A 21,881-nucleotide genomic window follows, 5' to 3' on the forward strand; every position below is an offset into this window, starting at 1 on the left:
AGCCGTAATTTTTAGCGCGCAGTAAGTGCTTCGTAGGTCCTCACGTTATCTTTGACGTTTAAGGAAAGCGTGGGGGAAAGCGCAGATTCAAGGGTCTGTCAGCATACGAGATGGGAAAACCTCTTGGATCCGGGGCATTTGGAAATGTTTACGCTGCAAGACGAAAGAGAGACAATGACAAATTTATTTTACAATTCCTGAAAGTGCGTCGGCCAGTACCAGCGGCGCTTTTGAATATTTTTATAGAAAAAGCGCAATATAAGTATTAAATATTATTATTATTAAATATTATTATTATAAGTGTATATCGCGCAGTCTTATATGTCACTATTTTCTGCTAACATTGCGTTAGTGGCAAGAAAGAAAAGTAATTTTTTCAGCTGTTAAAAAGCTGTCAGTTCTTTTAGGAATTATTAGATATTCTTATTTCGAGTTCAAATGCAGTGTGCCCATCAAAAAATTGAAAGCTAAAGAAAAAGAATAACTTTTAATTGATGAACATTTTGTTAGCTACTGCGTTTGAATAACGGGCGATTAAAGAAAAATTATATAGGGGCCCTTACGATCAATCTTATGATCTTTGCCAGTTCATAATACTTCTGTGGTCAATTGTTTACGAATGGACAACATTAAAGTAAAAAGGTGAAATTAATTTATTTTTTTCTCTTTTCTTTAATTTCGTAGGTGGCCATAAAATTTGTGAACAAAAGTAAGATTACAAATCTAAAAGAGGTAAGTTTAAATTCCCTTTACTGGTATACATATGAATAAGTAGTTCATGTTTAATTTTTCTTGCCATTTTAGGAGAAATCAATCAAATCTCTTAAGGCTTCAAAGGGTTCATACATACGCAAAGTTAAAAAGAAAATGTCCAAAAAAACTAAAAAAACCAAAGAAAACCCTCATCAATAAATTGAACTTAAGGTGTTACTCAACTAATAGAGATAAAACTCTGATTAAATTTTACGAAACCGGCCCCAACTGTCCGTCTTAGAGAGGTGTCCGCCTTATAGAGAGTCGAGGTAACGTGACACCAGAAATTTTGAGAAGATTAAGCTAAACTAAGCTATTCACAACGAATACACGTCTGTTTTAAGTCCCTTACTTTAGCAAAACCTATAAAGTGGAACAAAAATAATATCAGAAATTCGACTTGTTTGTTCATTACAAACGGCAATACTGTCAGTAGAAAACTACCTTATTGGTGCCATATACTTAAGAGAGGGTCCATATGAAATCCATGCAATATTAAAAATTGAGTCTACATCGACCATCTCAGATTTCCTTTATATTTTGCATGGGGTTACATATTGAGATGATAATGCTCTAGGTAGAATATTATCGCAAAATTCTTTAACGTGTGGAAGATATCGTGGTCAACGTGCCCATGGTCGGTTTTGAGCCAAAAAATACCCAAATTTTGACCCATCTTTCGACCAAAATATCTCTGCAAGAATTAAAGCTTTCCATATAAAAATACCACTGTAATTAGTATCACCTAGTACAATTTAAATGATATCATCAACATTTTTTATCGCTCTCTGGTTTGGTAGTAAACCTATTTTAAAAATAAGGTATTTCGGGCAATGTGTGACACTAGAGATTTTAGGGTAAAATTACGTTTGAATATCGCCGATGCGGCGTTATTCTGATGGTTCCATTAGCCATTATTTTGTAAAACATTTACTAAATAATAAATTAAAGTCAAAAAAAGTATGTTAAGTTCAATCGGCACGTATGATTTTAGCGTACAAAAATGTGGTACATATGAGCAAAACAAAAACAAAGTTCTGAAAGTTTTAGAACGAGTTTCATAACATGATGGATAGGTCGGCTGAGGACGTGAGAAATACCGCTTACATAAATCCAATAAACCTTTTAGCATCTAAAGTGATTCGTGATGTTAATTATCCGGCTATTTAGTGCCCATAAATACAGACTTACGGCGTGAGAAAAGGTAAACAAGCCACTTGACATGTTCATCATCGATCGAATTCAAGCGTATCTTCACGTGCAGATTGGAAAGAGAAAACGTCGCTCACTCCTGTCTACCTGGTAGTTATAATGTTCACAAACAATTCTGCAAGGATTTAGTTTCCACTTTTTTCGTAAGCGATGGCCTCAGTACTTCACATTTTCATAAGCCTGGTAAGTTACTTTTCACCCGGGCGCCATGTTGTTTTGGACTAGTACCCAGTCTCTCAAGACTTGCCTCAGTGCTCGATCGAAACGCTGGATCATGGAATGGACCATTGCATTGTTTTACTCGAAGCGTAGTATAGTACAGTACAGACGATTTCTTTCCGTGGCGCTCTCTGTCCAAACAATTTTTCCAGCTGCATCTTTCTGCAGACAATGTTTTTTGATGTCTTCAAACAATTTATGTGGGCATTTTGCTATTGCAAACAAATTTTTTTTTCAGGATTTTTGATCCCACTTGGCCACTCCTCCAAAAAAATAATGTTGCGTCCCTAACTGAATGTTTGATTTATAGTGTGGATGTCAAAACCATTAATGCCAATTGAAAGGTCTTTCAAAGGCCTTGTTAACAAAATCGAACGACCGCGCAGTTCGATTTTGTTAATAACGCGTAAAATTACATACCCAATTGGACTTCACTCAGTCCTTATACACTGGGGTTATATCCACCATCTCTCTAGCTCCTGTTCATGCATATGCCATATTGCAGATCAATGTGATATATGGAAAAGTTAAAGTAGCTTATACACAATATTACTTTCAAATTAATGAAAACACTAATGAAGTACTAGCTAATAAATCTTAAGTGAGGTTCTCTGCGACAAATCGCTTCGTGTGTACTACTTCAAAAAGTCCCTGCAACAAGGCGTTTGTTCGGTGCACCTGCAGCGAATTTGGAAGAGGGAGAATGTAAACTAGTTTTGAATTCAATACATGAAGCTCTCTCATTGGTTAGTTTATATTTTGACGCAGAAGTGCACACACGCTGCGACAAGGCTGCTTTCACTCATTTTGTCACTGCGATCAGTCGCACGAATTTAAACTGGTTTGAGTTTGTGCCTGGTGCAGCCTCGCCCTCGTGGGTCTTTCGTGCGCTGTCGACATGTCGTCATGCTGACGTGTATATTTGCATTCTGCTCGCTTGCTGCAAGTAGTTTCTTTTTTGTTGCTCTAGCTTTCGCTATACATCCTTCTTTCTTTCATCCGTGCTCTCCACTGGCCTCGGGCAGTGCGACTTAGGGTTTTTCACAAGTTGCTCGAGATTTCCCAAAAAGTTGCCCGTAATATCTCAAAAAGTTGCTCCAAAAATCCAAAAACGTTGAATTTTTTCTAAATATATGCTAATTTCCCTTTGAGGTTTACCTCCGTGTAAACCACTTAAGTGATGGAGCTTTCCTAATAAAAGATTGTTATTATTATTATTCAAAGCAGTTTTAAGCAATTTTACAGCAAAAGTATCTAAATAACATATTAAAGAGAATATTAACAAGGATTCCTTTAACTGGGAAAAATCGTGAAGATATCGATGACGTCATGTTTGCTGATGAGTTTTGTAATGTTTTAATGCAGAATGAGCCGAATGTTGAAACATCTTCAGATGTCCCTCGAAAATCTTCGGCAAACTTCGTAAGTCTTCGGAAACGTTCGTTTTGCCTTAGAACAGCACTCGTACAATCTTCGGAAATCTTCGGTCTGGAAATTGCTCAAAATGCAACAAGTTGCTCAAGAGGAAAAGAGGAAAAAAGTTCAAGAGGAAAAAAGTTGCTCGAAACATGAAAAAATGCCAAAAAGTTGCCGAGCAACTTGTGGAAAGCCATAGTGTGACTCAAAGGGCCTCGATGTGGAGCCGGTTTCTATAGCAACCGTCCAAGCACTTACCTCTCAGTCGGGTTTCCGCTTTCGTCTCGGGGCCACTCCGCTGGTGCCTCATCCCTTTTCATTCCCAGCCAAACCCCGCCTTCAATTCGTTGCGTAGCTTAACAGACATTAACGGCAGAGGTCTCGATCCCTGGCGCAGAACATAAGGACCGTAGACTCTGGGAGCGAGAACGGATCATTCCATCTCAAGTCTCCGGTGCATGCGCACAATTAAACCGGAACCATAAATGGCCCAGAGGGCAGAGGACGGCCCAGTTCGGTCAAGGCTGACGGAAAATGCGCAAGTTCTGGGAACGAAATTTAATATCTAAACTCGTTTATCAACGGCTGGTTTAGGGGAACGAAGACCCTGGGAACAAGGATCCAGAACAATTTCAACAAATTTGGAATCAGCTGTATCTCTGTTAGTGCTCCTACTGATTTCCTAATTTAAAGCTAGAATGACGGACCGACGTATCGACGGAATTAAATATTTGTATAAGTGTAGATCAGCGTGCCTTTTTACAACTCATGATTCGTCTTTGCCTTGACCAGGTTGTTGAAAGTTCGTTTTCAATGACACTGATAATCATACTCTTTTGTTCTATTTCATCTTTCCTGTAGGCAATCCTTAGAATAAATGTAAATGAGTGAAATACTGTAAATGATCTAATAAACGCCCCACTCTCAAATAAACGCCTCCCCCTGAGGTGTAAAGTTTGTATTGTATTATTTGTATTATTTGTATTATTTGCGTAGTAGCGATTTTCCAATACCTAGGTTCAACACTGTAAATTATGGTAAACATAGTATTAGGTATTTAGGTCCCTATCTGTGGGGCAAAGTAGATAAAGATCTTCGTAACAAAAAAAGCCTTTTTGAATTCAAAAAAGCAGTTCGGGGCAGTAACATTACTGATGTGTTGGACGGACATTGCAGATGCTACGCTTGCACAATATAATAATGTAACTAATTTTAGTAATCTTGTAATCATTTTTAACTTATTGAAATTTTAAAAACATATCTGTGTCATTTTAACTATCTATCGATATATCTATTTTATAATATTAGTATTTTTATATTTTATATCTATTTATCTATTTATATAATATTAGTGTTTCTATATTTTATATCTATTTGTATAATATTAGTATTTTTATATTTGTATATTTATTTTAGTGTCCCCAATTAGCTCTTTAGCTAAATACCATTGACACTTAAATAAAGTTTATGATGATGATGATGATGATGAGGCCTCCACTAATAAACGTCCTGTGTCTAATAGACACCCCTGCCCCCCCCCCCCCCATCAGCCCCCCCCCCCTCCTCAATAAAAAAAGAAAAAATATATTCGCCTCAAAATTCAAGTTAACGTTTCATGGAGTAAAAAACACGCAATTTTCTTTAGTTAGTTTATTGATTCACTCGGACATCGAAGGGACCAAAGGAGCTAGCTAGCCAACATGGTTAACCCCGATGCGACGACGATGAAGACATCGATATCGAACAATCTGTGAACGACATCTTTAGGCTTTGCATTAGAAAAGATTAGAGTAGTCTCCTACTCACAAAATCTGTTTCCTATCTTTATCCGGGAGCAAACTACGCGTCATATTTACATACTTGTTTGTCTATTTGTTTCGTTACAGTTAGAGTAAAATCTTGGGCTCCAGGTGAAATGAATGCCCCTTTTCTACTAAACGCCTCATATTTATTTAACACTCCCGCATGTACCCCTTAATTAAATTAAAAAGCCCTGGCGTTTATAAGATTATTTACGATAAGTCGGTATTAAAGGCTAATTTTTCGATTTCAGATTTTCAAAATTAAAAAAGGTGGAAAATTAAAGCCATGGCGATTTGTGGCGTATTGGGTCATTTATAGATGACTCAATACATATCCCATGGCCCCTGAATGTCAGGTCCTTCTTGAAAGCACATAAACGAAGCCATGGCGATCGCAATATGATCTGAGTCAGAGTGAAATTTGAGACATGAAATTTGAGATAAAATTCACAAGTAAGGATGGGCCGATACAGGTTTTTTAAAACGATACGATATCGATACGATATTTGCCTTTTTTCTCGATATCGATATCGATATCGATATTATGACGTCATTTCCGTCCTGACGTCATTGGTATGTCACGTGATTTGTTAAAGAATTCAAAAGACAGTCCTGGCGTTGTAGATGTTAGCCATGAATGCTGATTTTTGGTATTTTTGATTCACTTTTGCATCAAGGCAAGAAAAATTCAAATTTTGACAAGAACAACAATATTTGTTTGAGCAACATTGCATTTTTAAACCTCAGGTGCTGACCAGGAGACTGCAGGCTCAGGTCACGTGTGCGGTATCGAAAACGTATCGAAAGTGCGATATTTTTCGAAAGTATCGATACTTTTCAAAATTGTCAAAATATCGAGGTATCGAATATTTGGTATCGAGTATCGGCCCATCCTTATTCACAAGTCGGTCTGTCACGCAATCAACTATTGTCGGTGTTCTTCGAAGAACGACAGCACCAAAAACCACTTGTGCCGCAGATTCTTACTGGATGGAGACGATGACTACATAATTTCTTTGCAGTGGAAACATGTTTTTTATATGTGAACAAAACACGCGACCGAATTCTAAAACAAGTCGGTTTTCATGATCGGTGGATATTATATTTGATGCCTCGCCGCCAACTTGTTTTGATTGCATCTGTTCTTAGATTACTATGGTGCTGGCAAATACGGCAAAATGCAGCTTACACACCAAGAGGGCGATGCCAAAAACTCTTGAAGGCAATGACTTTTATGCAATGATGCTTGCTTGTGGGGATATCTTTCAAATTGGTGCAGTACGACCAGCAGGTCGGTATGACCTTTGTGTTCGTTTGAATTTGTTTCATTTGCTTATTACCAGCCAACGACTTCCTGTAGTTAAAACTACTAACGATTTAAAAGTATTTTTATGCAAAAAGCTTCATAACGATGTTTTACTTCTTATAGCAACATTCTTTTTAGTTTATATTTTACAAACTCTGAACTTATCACGATTTCCGTGTTGAGCTCATTTGCATATTGTCACAAAGTTAACACCATTTATTGATGCGAACCTGTAATTCCTCTTAAACTTAACAGAGATTTTATTTGATAAATAGGGACACCATTTCCTTGGCAATCTATTGATACTTTCAAATTCGATTGAAGAAACGCCGCATGTCTACAAACAACGACTTTTGAAACCCCACATTTTTGATACGAATTGAATAAGGAGACTTGGAATTGTGCTTTCAGCCAAACGCAGCAAATGACACAAGTTTACTGAACGTTTTTCTATAGTTCGGGACTTGATTTGTCTTATGTAAAAGTTTCGTATCATTTCTTTTTATATTTAGCATGTAGCAGGGGATCAAACATGGTGAATATTTTTAGGTCAAATTTAAGTACTTTCCACTGTCTGACAGTTTGATTGACATTTCTCCAAAACAATAAACAATTGAACCAAAATATTGCACATGGTTAATGTACTAGTGAAGTTACACAAGTGTGCCAAATTTGAGGGAAATCGGTGAGATGCGCTGTAGACTCGCCTGCATGGTTCTCGTGCGGACTCACTCTTAAGCAGAGAAGAAATATGTTATGCCTGATTGTTTTTGGTAAGTTTGGTATTCTAAAGACGCTGACTTACTATACTATATGTTGATACCAAGTTTTGAAGTATTATCCAGTAAAAAATAACTTTTTGTACGTGTCCGTTGGCGGTTTCAAAATGTCCGTTGTCCGTCTTAGAGAGGTGTCCGTCTTACAGAGAGTTTTGTTACAGTAAAATGACTGAAAAACGGCAGGGACCATCACCAGGTGTCCGTCTTATGGAGATGTTCGTCTTATAGAGGTGTCCTTTAAGTGAGAGTTGACTCATTCTCGTCCCCATAGCCCTTTCGTTTCTCTTAGCCGGCTGGGCCTTGGCACGAGGAAACAAAGGGCTCTGGGGACACAGGATTTCCAGTCCTAGATTCTAGGACTTCCGGTCTTCATGTATGCAGTCATGACGTTTCGAAAGAATGTGCGAGAGAGTCGTTACGTTTTCGACTTCCGTTTAGGAATTCTTTGTTCCAAACAGCCAATCAAAAAAATTCGAATTAATTCAAAAATCCTATGTCCCCAGAGCCCTCCGTTTTCTCGTGCCAAGCCGGCTAAGAGAAACGAAAGGGCTATGGGGACGAGAATGGAGTTGACTGTATTACGTTTTTATTTCAAAATTGAAAGAGTTCTTCGTTTCTTTCCTTGTGTTTTAAGTAACACAAGTAATGGTAAAGTAAAAAACAATCTGAGTGATTATTGTTACCACCCCCTCCCTGGTAATGATAAACTGATGGGCGTGAGTAATTTTAACAATCCTGTCCTTCCCCTCCCTTGTTGCAGATTAATGGTCGACAGTGTCCAGCCGAGGCTTTCTATCAACGCCATGTTCACCACCCGAACGTTATTGAGCTGTTGGATATTTTCAGCCACGAAGATAACTTCGTGTTCGTGCTCGAGCGTCCCGAGGATTCTTCGGACTTGTTCGACTACATCGACAGGCGCGATTTCTTGGCCGAAGATGAAGGTCGAAAGCTCTTTACTAACATCCTCGATGCAGCAATTGAATGCGAGAAACAAGGTGTAATTCATCGAGACATCAAGCCCGAGAATATCATTATTGATTTGTCCAAAATGGAGGCTAAGCTGACTGATTTTGGTCTCGCTTGTGACACACGAGATGCACTCTTTAGATGCTTTGTAGGTGAGAGACGTTCAACAAATAATTTAACTATAATAATGCACTTCAGAGGGCTTTCTAATAGAGGTTAAAAAAAACTCACTTAAAATTTAAATGATTTCGCACTTGAACTCGTTTTGAAAAAGAGGCATTTGGTAACTCGGAAATGGCCAATTAGTTAAAACCAATCTTAGAGCTAAGTAAAGCGCGGACGTTTTAAAGACACCTCAGTATAGGCCCATATAAAGATCTAATTTTTCTATAAGTTTGTATTAGGTGATCAGATATATCTCTTAAAGGGACTATGTCATGGATTTTAACAGATTTTTGATAATTGTGACACAAATTATATTTGTGTCGCAGGAAACTTAAAAATAATGGTCCATTTTAAATTAACAATTGCTATTTAGGAGTACTAAAACTAGCGCGTTTGGCTGCGGATGGCTCGGATGGAAATGGATAGCAATTAGAAAACGTTAACCAACTTTTTCAAGTTGTTCCACGCGCCTTAAAAAAAATCAATATTTATAGCCGAAGTTTGATTTCTATCCCCAAATAAAGGTTATATCTTCCGTTTAATGTTCAATGAAAGACAATGTTTCTTTCATGGGTAAAGCAGGTAAAGTTGTCTACCTTTTATTTCACAACAGTTTAGACCAAAAAAATGCGAAATCCCCGTGACAAAGTCCCTTTAAATTTTTAGCGAAATATTTCCCCATTACTCTTACTCTTAACGCTGGAAAAAGGTTAAGGGGTTTCTCAGCTCCTATGACCGTACCCTCACAACTCACTTAAGAAAACATTGATTAACTCATAATACACTTACTTAATTTCAACTGTTCACATTACTGCAGGCACCCAGCACTACTGCCCTCCTGAGTTCTATTCTCATCACTGTTTCATTGGTACCCAAGCCACTGTATGGCAGCTCGGCTTCCTATTGGCTGAAATGATAACTGGTGAGATGCCTTATGCCAAGCCACGCATGGCTCTGTACATGCGTCCATCCATCCCTAAACACACTTCAAAGGGTAAGAACTTGTTAACGTACTGTGAATTTAGAATTCACAATAATAGCTTTGTTGAAAGGATAAAAAGGTTTTCTAATAATTCTTAAAGCAATTGCATATTTAGTTGCTTTAATTGGTACTGCTAAAGTTCTGAATTCTCAAATCAATTAAGAAATGTTGTGCAATGTGTGTCTAACCAATCAAAGCCGTTTCTTCAACCAATCCAGAGTAAAACAAAATTTAATCATGAAGTTTTTTATATTAATTTCCATGCTGATCGTCTCTCATTAGATAATTTCTTTATTAATTTGGTTTAAGCCAGCTTGTAAAATCCGTTTAAATTTAAAGCTGATTTTTTCTTTTTCTGCTATAGAAAACGTGAGAACATGAGGCCGATTGTTTAACGCGTTGCTACTTGAGAAAATTAAATGGCTTCACTTGGAATTGAGCTCAGTTTAAAGTTCATTTTATCATCAAACTACCCACAACGGTTTTCAGTTAGTACTGATGCATGTGAGAAAGGAAAAGAATGGAATCCAAGTTTCTATTGTTTCTTAAATCAAAGTTTGTCATCGTAGCATCTACTGGATGTTAAACAGATTGCTTTGTTTTCTTTTTCACAGATGCTCAAAGTTTGATCTCATGGATGCTGTCGAGAGATTCAGATGCGCGCCCGACCCTGGAGCAGGTCAGGCGCCATGCCTGGATCACTAAACCTCACCACCATTAAAGCGCACGCGCGCGGCTTACCATCAGCCGCGCATGCGCAGCAGGTCAGGGAGGCACCTGCCAAGGAACAGTCCATCTTCGTTCCAAGCTTCCAAAGCAGTCAACATCAGCGCCGTTTTACCAGCGGTTTCCATCAGCCGGGCATGTGCAGGTACAGGAAGGAACCTGCAGAGAGACATAACAACTTGGTTCTGAGACTCCAAGAGAGTAAACATCAGCGTTATTTAGGCGGATAAAGTCAGCCGAGTATGTGCAGGTACAGGCAGGCACCTGTTGTGGGCCATAAGAACTTAGTCCAAACCTCCAAGAAAGAAAAGATCAGAGCCGTTTTGACGGCAAAAACATGTCAGCGGTTAACGATCAGATGAACATGTGCAAGTACAGAAAGCACCAGTTGTGAACATAGAACTCATTTCAAAGCTTCCAAGAAAGTGAATAAGCGCCTTTTTGACACTGAACGTATGTAAGCGGTTACCATCAGCCGAGCATGTGGCATTAGAAGGTAGGCCTTGAGCCTGCAATGACGCAAGAGATCGCCGAAGCCATTTGGACTTCTTTCTACCTGTAACCCTTGTTAAAACAAAGAGGTTTTATTTATGATCTGACCTCTAGAACTCTTCCAATCAGAAACTACAATCAAATGGATACGACTTCAGTCAAAATGCCTCTGCTAAAGTCGAAGCTAGTCATCAAGAAGTTACCAGCATTTTGCAGTTAGTAAAGGCCTGGCATGAATTATTTAGAAATAAACTTCGACTTGAACAAAGTCAATTTATACTTACAGAAAATAGTAACGAGACAAGAGATATTTAAGCAAATTAAGATGGAATAAGGTTATATTTAAATTAACTGATCCAATACTAAAGAAAACAGTCAGTTCACACAACTTTCTTACAAAATAAGGATTATTAAGACAATTTTTTAGAGTCAGGGAACAAGCACCACAGGGAATCTTAGCAATCACTGTCAAATTTCAAAAAACATTAACTAATGTTGTTTGTTTTGTTCCTCCGCTGTGTTCTCTCGTACCATGAGCATTTTCAGGCCAGTCGATGTTTCTGTGTATCAGAGAGGAACAAGGAGGAGAGTCGCTCGAGTGCTGGCATTCGATTTCTTTAGAAACTGAATCGAATATTTCGTCCTCTGTGCAAGGATGGCAAGGTAAAAAGGGAAGCAGCAATTTTTTAACTTTTTTCTCCTACCCACCGCCAATTTGCCACTTTCCCCAATCCCATTTGCCCTTTCCCCTTTCCTTGATTTTTCCCCCCAAATTAAACACGCCTTTCTCCTCATTTATCTCCCTTTTTATTCCCTTCTATGTCATTCCCAACACACTCCCTTCCCCACTCCCCTCTTTTGTAGTTTTCGTCCTTCCCTAACTCCTTCCTTATCCCTTTCTTATCACGGACGGATCTATTGGCTTGAATTCGCTCAAATTGCGAGGAAACAGTGGAATATACAAAACAACACTTGGGTTTAGTTTGGTTAAATTTTGTCAGGAAAATGATTGAGCCCGAGATGTTCATCAGAGATTTGTTGCTAGGCAACATGACGTATTCCCTTGGTTTATATTGAAGAAAAGCTATGGGAGTGCCCAGGAGCGCTTAGTCCATATCACGAATCATAAATTCTACATCTTAGATGGTATTTGCTAAAAACGGGTGCTAGTTCCCACTGTTTCATAATCAATGTTTATATTCATAAACTACTATCGCTTTTGCAGCTTCTTTTTTTAAGATTCAATTATTCCAGTACTGAAACTATAAAGCAGAGTTTTTCATGAAAGTTGTAATATAATCAAATAAAAAGGTGTTTTTAGTGAAGTACTTGGCAATCTCCTTTATCTGGAAAAGAAACCCCTTTCACTGTAAATCTCGATTGTGTGATTTTGAACTTTATATGGCAAATATTAATTTTTCCTCGGCAACCTCCACGATTGTTCATTTTATTTTGTATACGAGTGACAATAACCTTAAAAATCTGCTTTCAAGTGACCAGAACAAAACGAGAGCGCTCAAGTTAACATGACTATATCCTCTGAAAGGTAACTCTTCAGGTTCTGTGAAAAATATCTGTGAAAACACTCTAACATGATAATGCGATAATACAACCACTGCATGGGAACAGTAGAGTTGTTCCAGTTTTACTCTTGCCCTAGGATTGAGTCATTTTCTTTGTTCGCTTTTTTCACTCATTTTTGGCGCAAGTATTGCACCCTGAATGGTGAATTTCCACTAACGCGTAATTTTTTACGTGCGTTTAGGTGCGTGAAAAAATTTAGGGACAATGAATTAACGACTTGCGTAAACGTTTACGCAAGACGTTCGTATATTGCCTCTAAATTTTTTCACGCACGTTTACTCCCGTATAAACTTGCAAGTCGCCTCTTTTGAGAGACGAAGTAGCGATAAATGAGCGCGAAACGGGCTTTGAGAAAGTCTAAAGGATTTCCACTGACGCGTAAATATTTACGTACGTAAAACGTGCGTAAAAAAATACGTGGGCAAATTTCCACTGTCGCGTGAAAAGTAATAAAAAGCGTTTCTTTTTTACGTGCGTTGAACGTACGTAAATGCCCGCCATCCTGAATTATCAAGTTGGAGAATAGAGTGTGTTATTGGCGGCCATATTGGAGGGGTGGAACAATAAATTGACTTTCATTTGGGAAAAAAATCATTAACATTTTTATGCAATATTTTGTTGTTTGACTCTTCCAACATGGCTGCCATGAAAACACTTTGTACCACTGCATGCTAGTCATGTGACAAAATCCAAAAGTATGATTGGGTAAATCGCTGCGTAACCGCAGACAGCCGCGTAAAAAGTTGAACTGAGTTCAACTTTTTTGAAAACACTCACGATCGCTACGTGCGTATACGTGCGCGTAATGTACGTAAATACCAAGAAAAAAACGTGGCATAGGAAATTGGACAACGTAAATTCGACGCACGTAATCGCACGCGCAAAATTTCATTTTTACGTACTTTACAATTTTTACGTACGTTAACAAAAACGCGACAGTGGAAATCCACCTTAATGGTGGATTTCCACTGACGCGTAAATTTTTACGTGCGTGTAAAAATTTAGAGACAATGTATGAACGACTTACGTAAACGTGTACGCAAGTCGTTCATACATTGTCTCTATTTTTTGCGCGCACGTAAAAAATTACGCGTCAGTGGAAATCCACCTTAACTCTCGCAAAAAATTACGCGTCACTGGAAATCATACTGGAAGGAGGCAAGCGTGGGCGAGTGGTTAAGGGCGCTGGAGTTGTAATCTGGAGGTCCTGGTTCAAGACCTGCCCTTGCCACTAGCTGGATTTGTTTCTCGGTTGTCCCGAGTTCAAATCCTCGACCACGCTTTGTATATAGCCAACTGGTCTGCCTCCTGCCAATTGAGATTTTTAACTTTGTTATGTTCATTTAAAAATATTTGTTTCCTCTGTTTCAGTGACATGCCTGTAAACTAGCTATCTCGTTGAGATATGAAGCTAAGTGCATGACCACTATAAAGCAGTTTTATAAACATATATTTATTTTTATTTTTTTTATGCACCTAAAGACAGAAAGTTTTGGGAAATTATTGTAGCGTCTACCTGGCGTTCTGCCGTCTCAATATAGGGCCTTTGTCTTCTATAATTTTTCTTTTGATAATTTAAATGCCAGCAACTCTTGTATATAAATTTAAATAAGGGTTCAGCTTCTCGCCTGCATACTGTCCCGTCGCACAGGCAAAAAATAATCTAGGTTGATACTCAAGGTAAAAAAATTTTAGCAAAAAAAGCAAGATTCTCAAACTGTTCTGTAATTTAAACAAGTTCGCGCTTTTTATTCATAATTTGCAATTAACCAATCGTTAAACGCTCTTCAAGAATTATGCAAAATTAATTTATTCAAACGTTACTGCACGTGTGAAACTTTTCCTTCGTAACCACCTTTTGCTGCAAGAGTCGTCAAAGCTATGGAAAGGGAAAGTGTTTTGTTGGTGGACGCAAAGTAAGAACTTTTCGGAGCTATTTGTAAGCCATAGAAGAAGAACAAGAAATGTTTTTACTCTGTCTGTGAAATACAAGCTTGAGGTAAGTTAAGAAAATGAATGGCGTTTTGTTCAAACTCTTCGCACCGCCAAAGTTCGACGATAACAGTCAAATATATTTACCAGCATGTGGTCTCTTCTTTATAATTTGTCTGGAAGCTTTCGTAGTTTATATTGTTCTTCATTACGCTAGAAAACGTTTCTGGGGTAGTGTAAATGGTATACATGTATGAGCGAATCGAGTACACATGAATGCCTGCACATAAATATTGAATGAGTTGTTATGGACTTCTGTGCATAATTATGGACTTAAAACAACAAGGTTTGTGCTGCACGTCTCGCCCACGTCTTATTATAAAGACAAAACATTTCTTTTTTAACAACAAGCCTTCTTCATTTCAGTCAAAACCATAATATATAATTGAAGAAATTAAGTACTGACAGAAGATTTTAAAAAAAACGAACATTGTGGACCAACTATGAGCGCTTTGGAATCAATCGCCACAGTGGATGTAATGACTAGCTGTACGTTTCTTTGTGGATTACAATTCAAAATTTAGAAACCCTGCTGCCGTGATACTCTCAGTTTTCTGTATTTAATCCTTCGCTTTGCCAAAATCTCCAATCGCCAGCAAGAATGCACTTATTTATTCACTTGCTTCCTTCAACAGTTTCTGGACGAGTTCACTGACAATGAAACAACTCACTGACAAAAGCTTGGGAAATAATTTTTCAACACCTTGGCAGTTGGTGAGTTCGGTTTCCTTTACTCTTAAATTCCAGTAAAATGTTCTTATTACAATCATCCTGTGCGTAAGGGGCTTGGGGCTGGGTGTGGTACATGGTATGGCGGAATTATTCTCCATTATCGTTTGTCAAAAATATGCACAGGCTTTTCTAGGAAGCATATTTGTGCCAGACCTGTTGTATAAACATTCATATAGTAAGGTGTCAGATATCTCCGGCCGCAATACTGTTACTCTGTCCAATTTCTAAATTTAACAATTACCGTATTTATTCGATTAAACGCCGCGGCGTTTATTAAAATTTTTTGTTGGGGGGGGTTTTTGGGGGGGGCGAGGGCGGCGTTTATTTAAAATTCAATAATTTATTTATTTCTAACAATATAATGGTAACTGAACATTTGATTTTATAAAACAGAAAAATGTTTTAATGCTTGTCTGAAAAGTCATTTTCAATATCTTAAAACACTGTTACAATCAAGGAAAAGATGTTTTTAAAGGCTTCCTGAAACTTGATTATTAGTGCATTTGCTTTTTGACTCTATTATTGGATTTTTTTTGCCCAAATGTGCAGCGTTTATTCAAGGCCGGCGTTAATTCGAGGGATGCCATCCCCAACAATGAGCAAGAAAGCAATGATTTATTTTGGTTTTCCAGAGGCTTCTCGGCGAATTCATTGAAGACGGATCATTCCATAAAGAGGGATTAAAAAAGAACTTCTTAGCATCTCATTAACAGGTGAGTACAGCTTTCTTTTTCAAAAACGTTTTAACTTTTGTCGTACTCGATGGTATGTTTGACACTAGGTCCGCTAAGGGGGGAGTGGGGGGAAGTGGACTTTCTTTTTCAATAGAAAGTGAAATTAAATTAGTTTGCACTGTGTTGGAAGCCCGTAGCCGTTTCTCTACAAGATGACATAATATTCTGTTGGCTGTGTTGTCATCAGATCCGCCATCTTGGATCCCTCATCTTGAATTTCACAATTTTCTTAGTAAGTCAGAAAATAACGGAAATTGATGCAAAAACATGCCAGAATGCTTCAGGAATGTAAGAATAAACAAATCGTACGATTTGGAAAAAAAAGAAGAAAATGTTAACATGAGAATTTTTGGTTATACCTGCTTGTAATATTGACGTTGCCATGGGACGAATGAACAGCTACTGAAAGTTTCAGGCTTGTATAGTAAATCCATTGTTTCAAAATTCCGAGAATACCTCATGGAGGGGGAGTGCGGGGGGGGGGGGATGGCATCCAAATTTCTCTCACTGCCCAAAAAATTTGAGTAGCCCATTTTTTTTGGGGGGGGGGGGGGTTGCCTGCTGCCCCTGCCTGTACGCCTATGTTCAAGGATCTACCAAAAATGAACTGAAGACGGTTATCGTTTCAAGACTTTAAGCAAATTGTGTGAAATTCTTCAATTATGTCAAATGCAATTATGTCAAATGTAGTTCCAAAATAGAAGTGGCAGGGTGAAAAAACGGGGAGGCAGGGTAGGCTGGGCCGTTCCGTTAGTCCTGCCAATGGATTCGACTTTTGTCTCTGATTTAATTCTGAGAGAATTCGCCTTGTTCAAAATTAACTGGATGTCTGTATGTCTGTTGCTATGGTGGTAGCTAATTTATATTAGATCGACGAGATGTTTTCTTGGAAAACCTCTCGCCTCTCTTGGGTGGGCTGGAGCAGAAAGGGGGTGGGTCATCAGTTTTTGAGCCCTCGAAAAGGGGTGAGTTATGTAGTTTTGATCAACATGTAGCGGGTGGGTCGTCTTATTTATACACTTACTTTAAACTGTTATAGTTCCAAGAAAAGCTGTATTCTCCATGCGAGCATTTTTTAATGAATTTCTAGCGGTTTCAGAAGGCCCAAATATAAAAGTTTCCCAGGGGAGCATGTCCCCTGACCCCCCTAGATGGCTTGTGATCATAATTTCGCGTTTGCCTGTCTCCGTCTTCAACCTGCATAGATTTATGCTGGGCTTTAAGCTTTTTAATGCCAATAAACTCAAACACTTTGCAAATATGAATGATGGATGATGGACAGTGGTTGTAGTTAGGGCTTTCCACAAGTTGCTCGAGATTTCCTTAAAAGTTGCCCGTAATTTCTCAAAAAGTTGCTCAAAAGTTGCTCCAAAAATCCAAAAAAGTTGCTTCTGACAATAAAAGTTGCTCGAAAGTTGCTCAAAAAATCCTAAACCCTGCTTCTAATCACGAGAATTTCTCTAAATATATGCTAATTTCCCTTTGAGATTAAGATTTCTAAGCAGTTTTATGCAATTTTGCAGCTAAAGAAGTATCTAAATAACATATTAAAGGGAAAATTTATTAAATAACAAGGATTTCGTTACTGAGAAAAATCGTGAAGATATCAATGACGTCATGTTTGCTGACGAGTTTTGTAATGTTTTTTAAAGTGCCTATGAAGTAAAAATTAATTAATGCTTATTTGAAAGACTTTTACAAATAAAGAAGAATGGCGTTTACCGTTTTGAAAGATCTTCTTTCGTTTAGGAGATATTCACGTTTTTGTGTTATGCAAATGAGGAAAGTGATGACGTCATAAATTGTTCAACTAAAAGATAGATCACAAAATCAAGGATATCTCTGAAAATATAAAGGTGATATTTCTGAAACTTGGCATCAGTAGTAACCTTCCTTAAAGGTGCAAGGTGGCTCATACTATGATGTAACCATGGCAATATTCTTGGTTCCAGGCTCTTTCTGTCATAAACCAAATATCTCAATTTGCAACCCTTTAAAGTGGGACAGAGGGTCCAGCTTGGAACACACGTAATGCTCTATTACCCTAACTCTCCTCATTAGCTTGTTGGGAGTGGATCATCTTTGATTAAGCAAAAACTGGGGATAACAGTACTAATTAAAATAAGTATTTGCAGCAAAACTGTTGCAATGGCAACGGCACGACAAGTGTCATTTTGTGTATTTTGTGGTGTACATAAATCGTGCCAAGTTTGAAGAACACAGCTCAAATATTCCAAGAGATATTCTTGAATCAATGCTGCATCTTTTTGTGGAACAATTAATGACGTCATCACTTTCCTCATTTGCATAATATAAAAACGTAAATATCTCTAAAACCAAAAAAGATATTGCAAAAAGGAAAACGTCATTCTTCTTTATTTTGAAAAGCCTTTAAAATAAACAGCAATTATTTTTTACTTCATAGGCACTTTAAAACATTACAAAACCGAAAGTTGAAATGTCTTCAGATGTTCCTCGAAGTCGGCAAACTTCGTAAATCTTCGGAAACGCTCGTATTGCCTTGGAACAACACTCGGATAATCGTTGGAGATCTTCGGTCTAAACATTGCTCAAAATGCAACAGGTTGCTCATGAGGAAAAAAGTTGCTCGTGGGGGAAAAAGTTGCTCGAATCATGAAAAGTTGCCAAAAAGTTGCCGAGCAACTTGTGGAAAGCCTAGTTGTAGTTTCTGTTATCAATTTCTGTATAAAAATATGAACTCTGCAATAGTTGTTTGTAAAATAATATTACATACTGTTTCAGTTTTCGCATATGTTTGTGTCTAAATTTTTCCATGGACTTTACACAAAAATATGTGGAAAACTTACAAAAGACTAGTATAAGAAGTGATAAATTCATTCTTCTTTGCTGTGTTAAGAAACGGGAAAAGACGTACATGGAACAGCAGTGTCCATCAAGGAAAATCAGGGTGGTATAGGTAGGGAATTTTACCTAAAAAACTGATGTCAAATTAAAAACCTCCAACCCCTAACAGATAATAAAGAAGTGATTGGTTTCTTGAATTTTTTTTAGCAAAGAGGGTAGGTCATGTAATTTTTAACCCCCTATCAGGGGTGGGTCAGTCAGTTTTGAGCCATGCAGGGGGAATGGGTGGGTCACAAATTTTCGAGCCACCACATTTCCAATTGCTCCCCCCCCCCCCCTGGTACTTTATTGACCAATCCCTAAAATAAAACAGTGACAATGTGAAACTGAAGAGAAAAACCGTAGCTCACCTTTCCGTTGAATTTTGCCCTAAAATTCCAGTTTGAGCCAGTTTTCACGTTTCTAATTTGCATTAAATCTCGTTCATTGAGCTTCGTGAACAAATTGGGGTTACAAGCTGTAATGTTTGGATACCAACTTTAACCATCGGATTTGTTATTTCCCACATTTTCCCACATACATATTTTTGTATTTTTTTATTGTTGGCCACTGCACTGCAAATATCTGTCATAGTGAAAACACCTGATAAAGAAAGCTTCTCCCGCGTTTCTAAATTTTACAAAATCGTCGGCGAGTTTCTGGAAGCCGAGTAGAAAATTTACGCGAAGTTTTCATCGTGTGCGCAGGTTAGGCTTCATGACTGTTTCAGAAATGCTGGAGACAATGCATGAGAATGATCTATTAGATATGTTTCCAGAGTTTGCTAATGTGGTACATATCCTTGCATGGATACCTGCTAGGCCGTGTTCTGTAGAACCATCATTCAGTGCGTTGCGCAGATTGAAAACTTACCTTCGCAGCACCTGATGGGGTACAACGTGTCAGTAACGTCGCACTTATTAACATTGAAAAGGCATATGCCAACTCGGAGGGATCGTATCATTGATATCATCTTTCTTTTAACTTGTTTTATGAGTTTATATGATAGATTCATACGAAAGAACATTTTCATTTTATATGTAGGCCTATATTAGTGCATCGTATGTTTCTATTTTCATTTGACTGTTCGAAAAAATTGGGCAACGTGCGAGAATGTTTTTTAGCACAACATTTCCCAGACGTCTATGTAGACGTAGTTAAAGTTTAGTGCAAATTCAAGAATTTGGAATCGCCGCTTAAATCTTAGCAAAAATTGTCACAAAAATCGGCCTTAAGATTGGCACTCAATTATGAAGTGGTTTTAACCATATCAGCCATCACGAGCAATCTTAAGGTTAGTTTAAGAAGTGCTACCAAACTAAGTATTTGCACGATAATTTAATCCAGTGATTTGCTAATTTTTAAAGATTTTGGCTATTCACTAAGGATATTCACTAGGCAATTAGCTAGGTGGAGCTATAATGATTTTAGGGATTATTTTGCCTATAACAGACATAACATAGTCTTAAAAATAGATAACTTTTTTTTACATATAATAGGAAACGTGAAAAGTATGAAATACTCCGAATAAATATTCTACTGTCTTGTATTTAAAAACCTTTGGGTGATATTGCCTGGCTGATCCATTTACGTTGTTACTCGGGCAGTAAAGTACGTAGAAAAATGTTTATAATTGGAGAAAAAACAAAATTAATTAAAACATATAAGTATAATTCTTCAAACGGTAATATTTCGGCTTAAAACCATTGTGAGTAAAAGAAGAAATGTTCTTCGGAGTTGTGTTCTTACTGTATCTCCTTTACTTGTCCGTTAGGTTATAAATTTAACAACAATCATTTCTAAAGACCGTGGCTGTGGAAAGAGTAGTGTTTACAATTAAATTTATTTGTGATCTTTCCTTCTAGGTTCAAAGACAACACCAGAAAGTGTGGAGTTACCAAAGAGCAAAGCCATGCATATTTAAAAAATAAATTTAAGCAGGAATTGTTCGGTATAAAAATCGAAAAAAAAGTCTTTTGGCGGGAAAATTGTCTTGCCCTGAAAACTGTGCTCGAGAAAAAGGTTGAAATAAAAAGCTCAGTCCGTTAGGGGGAAAATTTTCCTGGTTAAAATATATTGCGCTTTAAAAGGAAAAAAATCGCCAAAAAAACTAAGTCTTTTGACGGGAAAATTGTCTTTGAAAAAAAAGTCGGCGCTTCTGAACGGGTGTCTGGTTTTGAGTAAAAAATATACTAAGTCTTTTGGCGGGAAAAATCTTGCACTGTGCAACAGATTTTCCCCATCAAAAGACCAAGTATATGTTTGATTTCTGACTAGATTCTGTTCAAAATCGCAGAATTTTTTTTCTTTTCGGCAACCCTACATAGTCAAAATATAGTAAAAGAGATAGCCTACATTTCTTCTAGTTACCAGGCCCCTTTTAAAAGCGCAATATATTTTTTAAATTCTTTTGTATAATTAAAGACAAAAGAGAAATAAAACAAACAATACTTGTAAAAGATTTTATTGTTTAGTACCATTAACTAATTTACAAGTTTTATTAAAGCAAACTTATTTACAACACTTGAGAGTATTAAATATACTACTGATAAAGAAGTTGTAAAAATAAATGACATTTCTGAGTATGAAAATTATTTGTAGTAATTACAAGAGTCGATGAAATAAAACTAAACAGTACAAAAACTAAGTCTGAAAAATATCTGCAGTGATTGCAAAAATCACAAGACATTTTGGCTAGAATTAACTACAAAATTCGCAAATACATTTAGATCAAAACGTTTTAAAACTTTCCCCGTTTTAAAAACGAGGAAGCACAAATAATTGGTGAAAAAATTCTGAAACTGATTAATATTATATTACTTCGGGTTCAAGTAAATTTTTGCTGAGATCTTTAAAAATAATTTTCCGTTGACTTGCTTGATAACTTCTTCGCAAAATTTAACTGTCGAAATTTTTCGAAGCGTTTTTAATAAATATCAATTAAAAGCGGACCCATGTTATGCAACAAAACCACACGGTAAAGATAAGTGAACGCACAAGGTTTTTATAGTGTAAAATAAAAATTGTTTGCCGAGGAAATTTTGCAAATGTTTGCACAAATTAAAAAGCAACCAAGTAGCGAAAATTGTGAAACTTAAAATGGAATTTTGGTTGATTCCGTGGTATTAACTAGCAAAAAATATTTTAAAAAAA

General features: G+C 37.3%; 2 protein-coding genes across 2 annotated transcripts in view; one reads left to right on the forward strand and one right to left on the reverse strand.

The window, feature by feature from the left end:
- Positions 1-21,881, reverse strand: part of LOC144643122 (uncharacterized) — a 73,755-nt gene that overhangs the window by 14,422 nt on the left and 37,452 nt on the right. The window lies entirely within an intron of this gene.
- On the forward strand, positions 111-13,499 carry LOC144638105 (serine/threonine-protein kinase pim-1-like). The gene is made up of 5 exons (XM_078497285.1): positions 111-203; positions 685-732; positions 8,248-8,608; positions 9,439-9,615; positions 10,218-13,499. Exons 1-5 carry the CDS (start codon positions 111-113, stop codon positions 10,322-10,324), a joined length of 786 nt encoding a protein of 261 aa, XP_078353411.1. The 3' UTR covers positions 10,325-13,499.

Source organism: Oculina patagonica, chromosome 2 (genome assembly GCF_052425735.1).
Source record: "Oculina patagonica isolate OP01 chromosome 2, crgOcupat, whole genome shotgun sequence".
In the NCBI taxonomy this organism is placed as follows: domain Eukaryota; kingdom Metazoa; phylum Cnidaria; class Anthozoa; order Scleractinia; family Oculinidae; genus Oculina; species Oculina patagonica.

Coding starts and splice junctions, on each gene's coding strand:
- LOC144638105 (XM_078497285.1), top strand. CDS start 111: ATGGGAAAACCTCTTGGATCCGGGGCATTTGGAAATGTTTACGCTGCA. Junction 733..8,247: donor AGATTACAAATCTAAAAGAG/GTAAGTTTAAAT, acceptor CCCTTGTTGCAG/ATTAATGGTCGACAGTGTCC. Junction 9,616..10,217: donor CCCTAAACACACTTCAAAGG/GTAAGAACTTGT, acceptor TCTTTTTCACAG/ATGCTCAAAGTTTGATCTCA.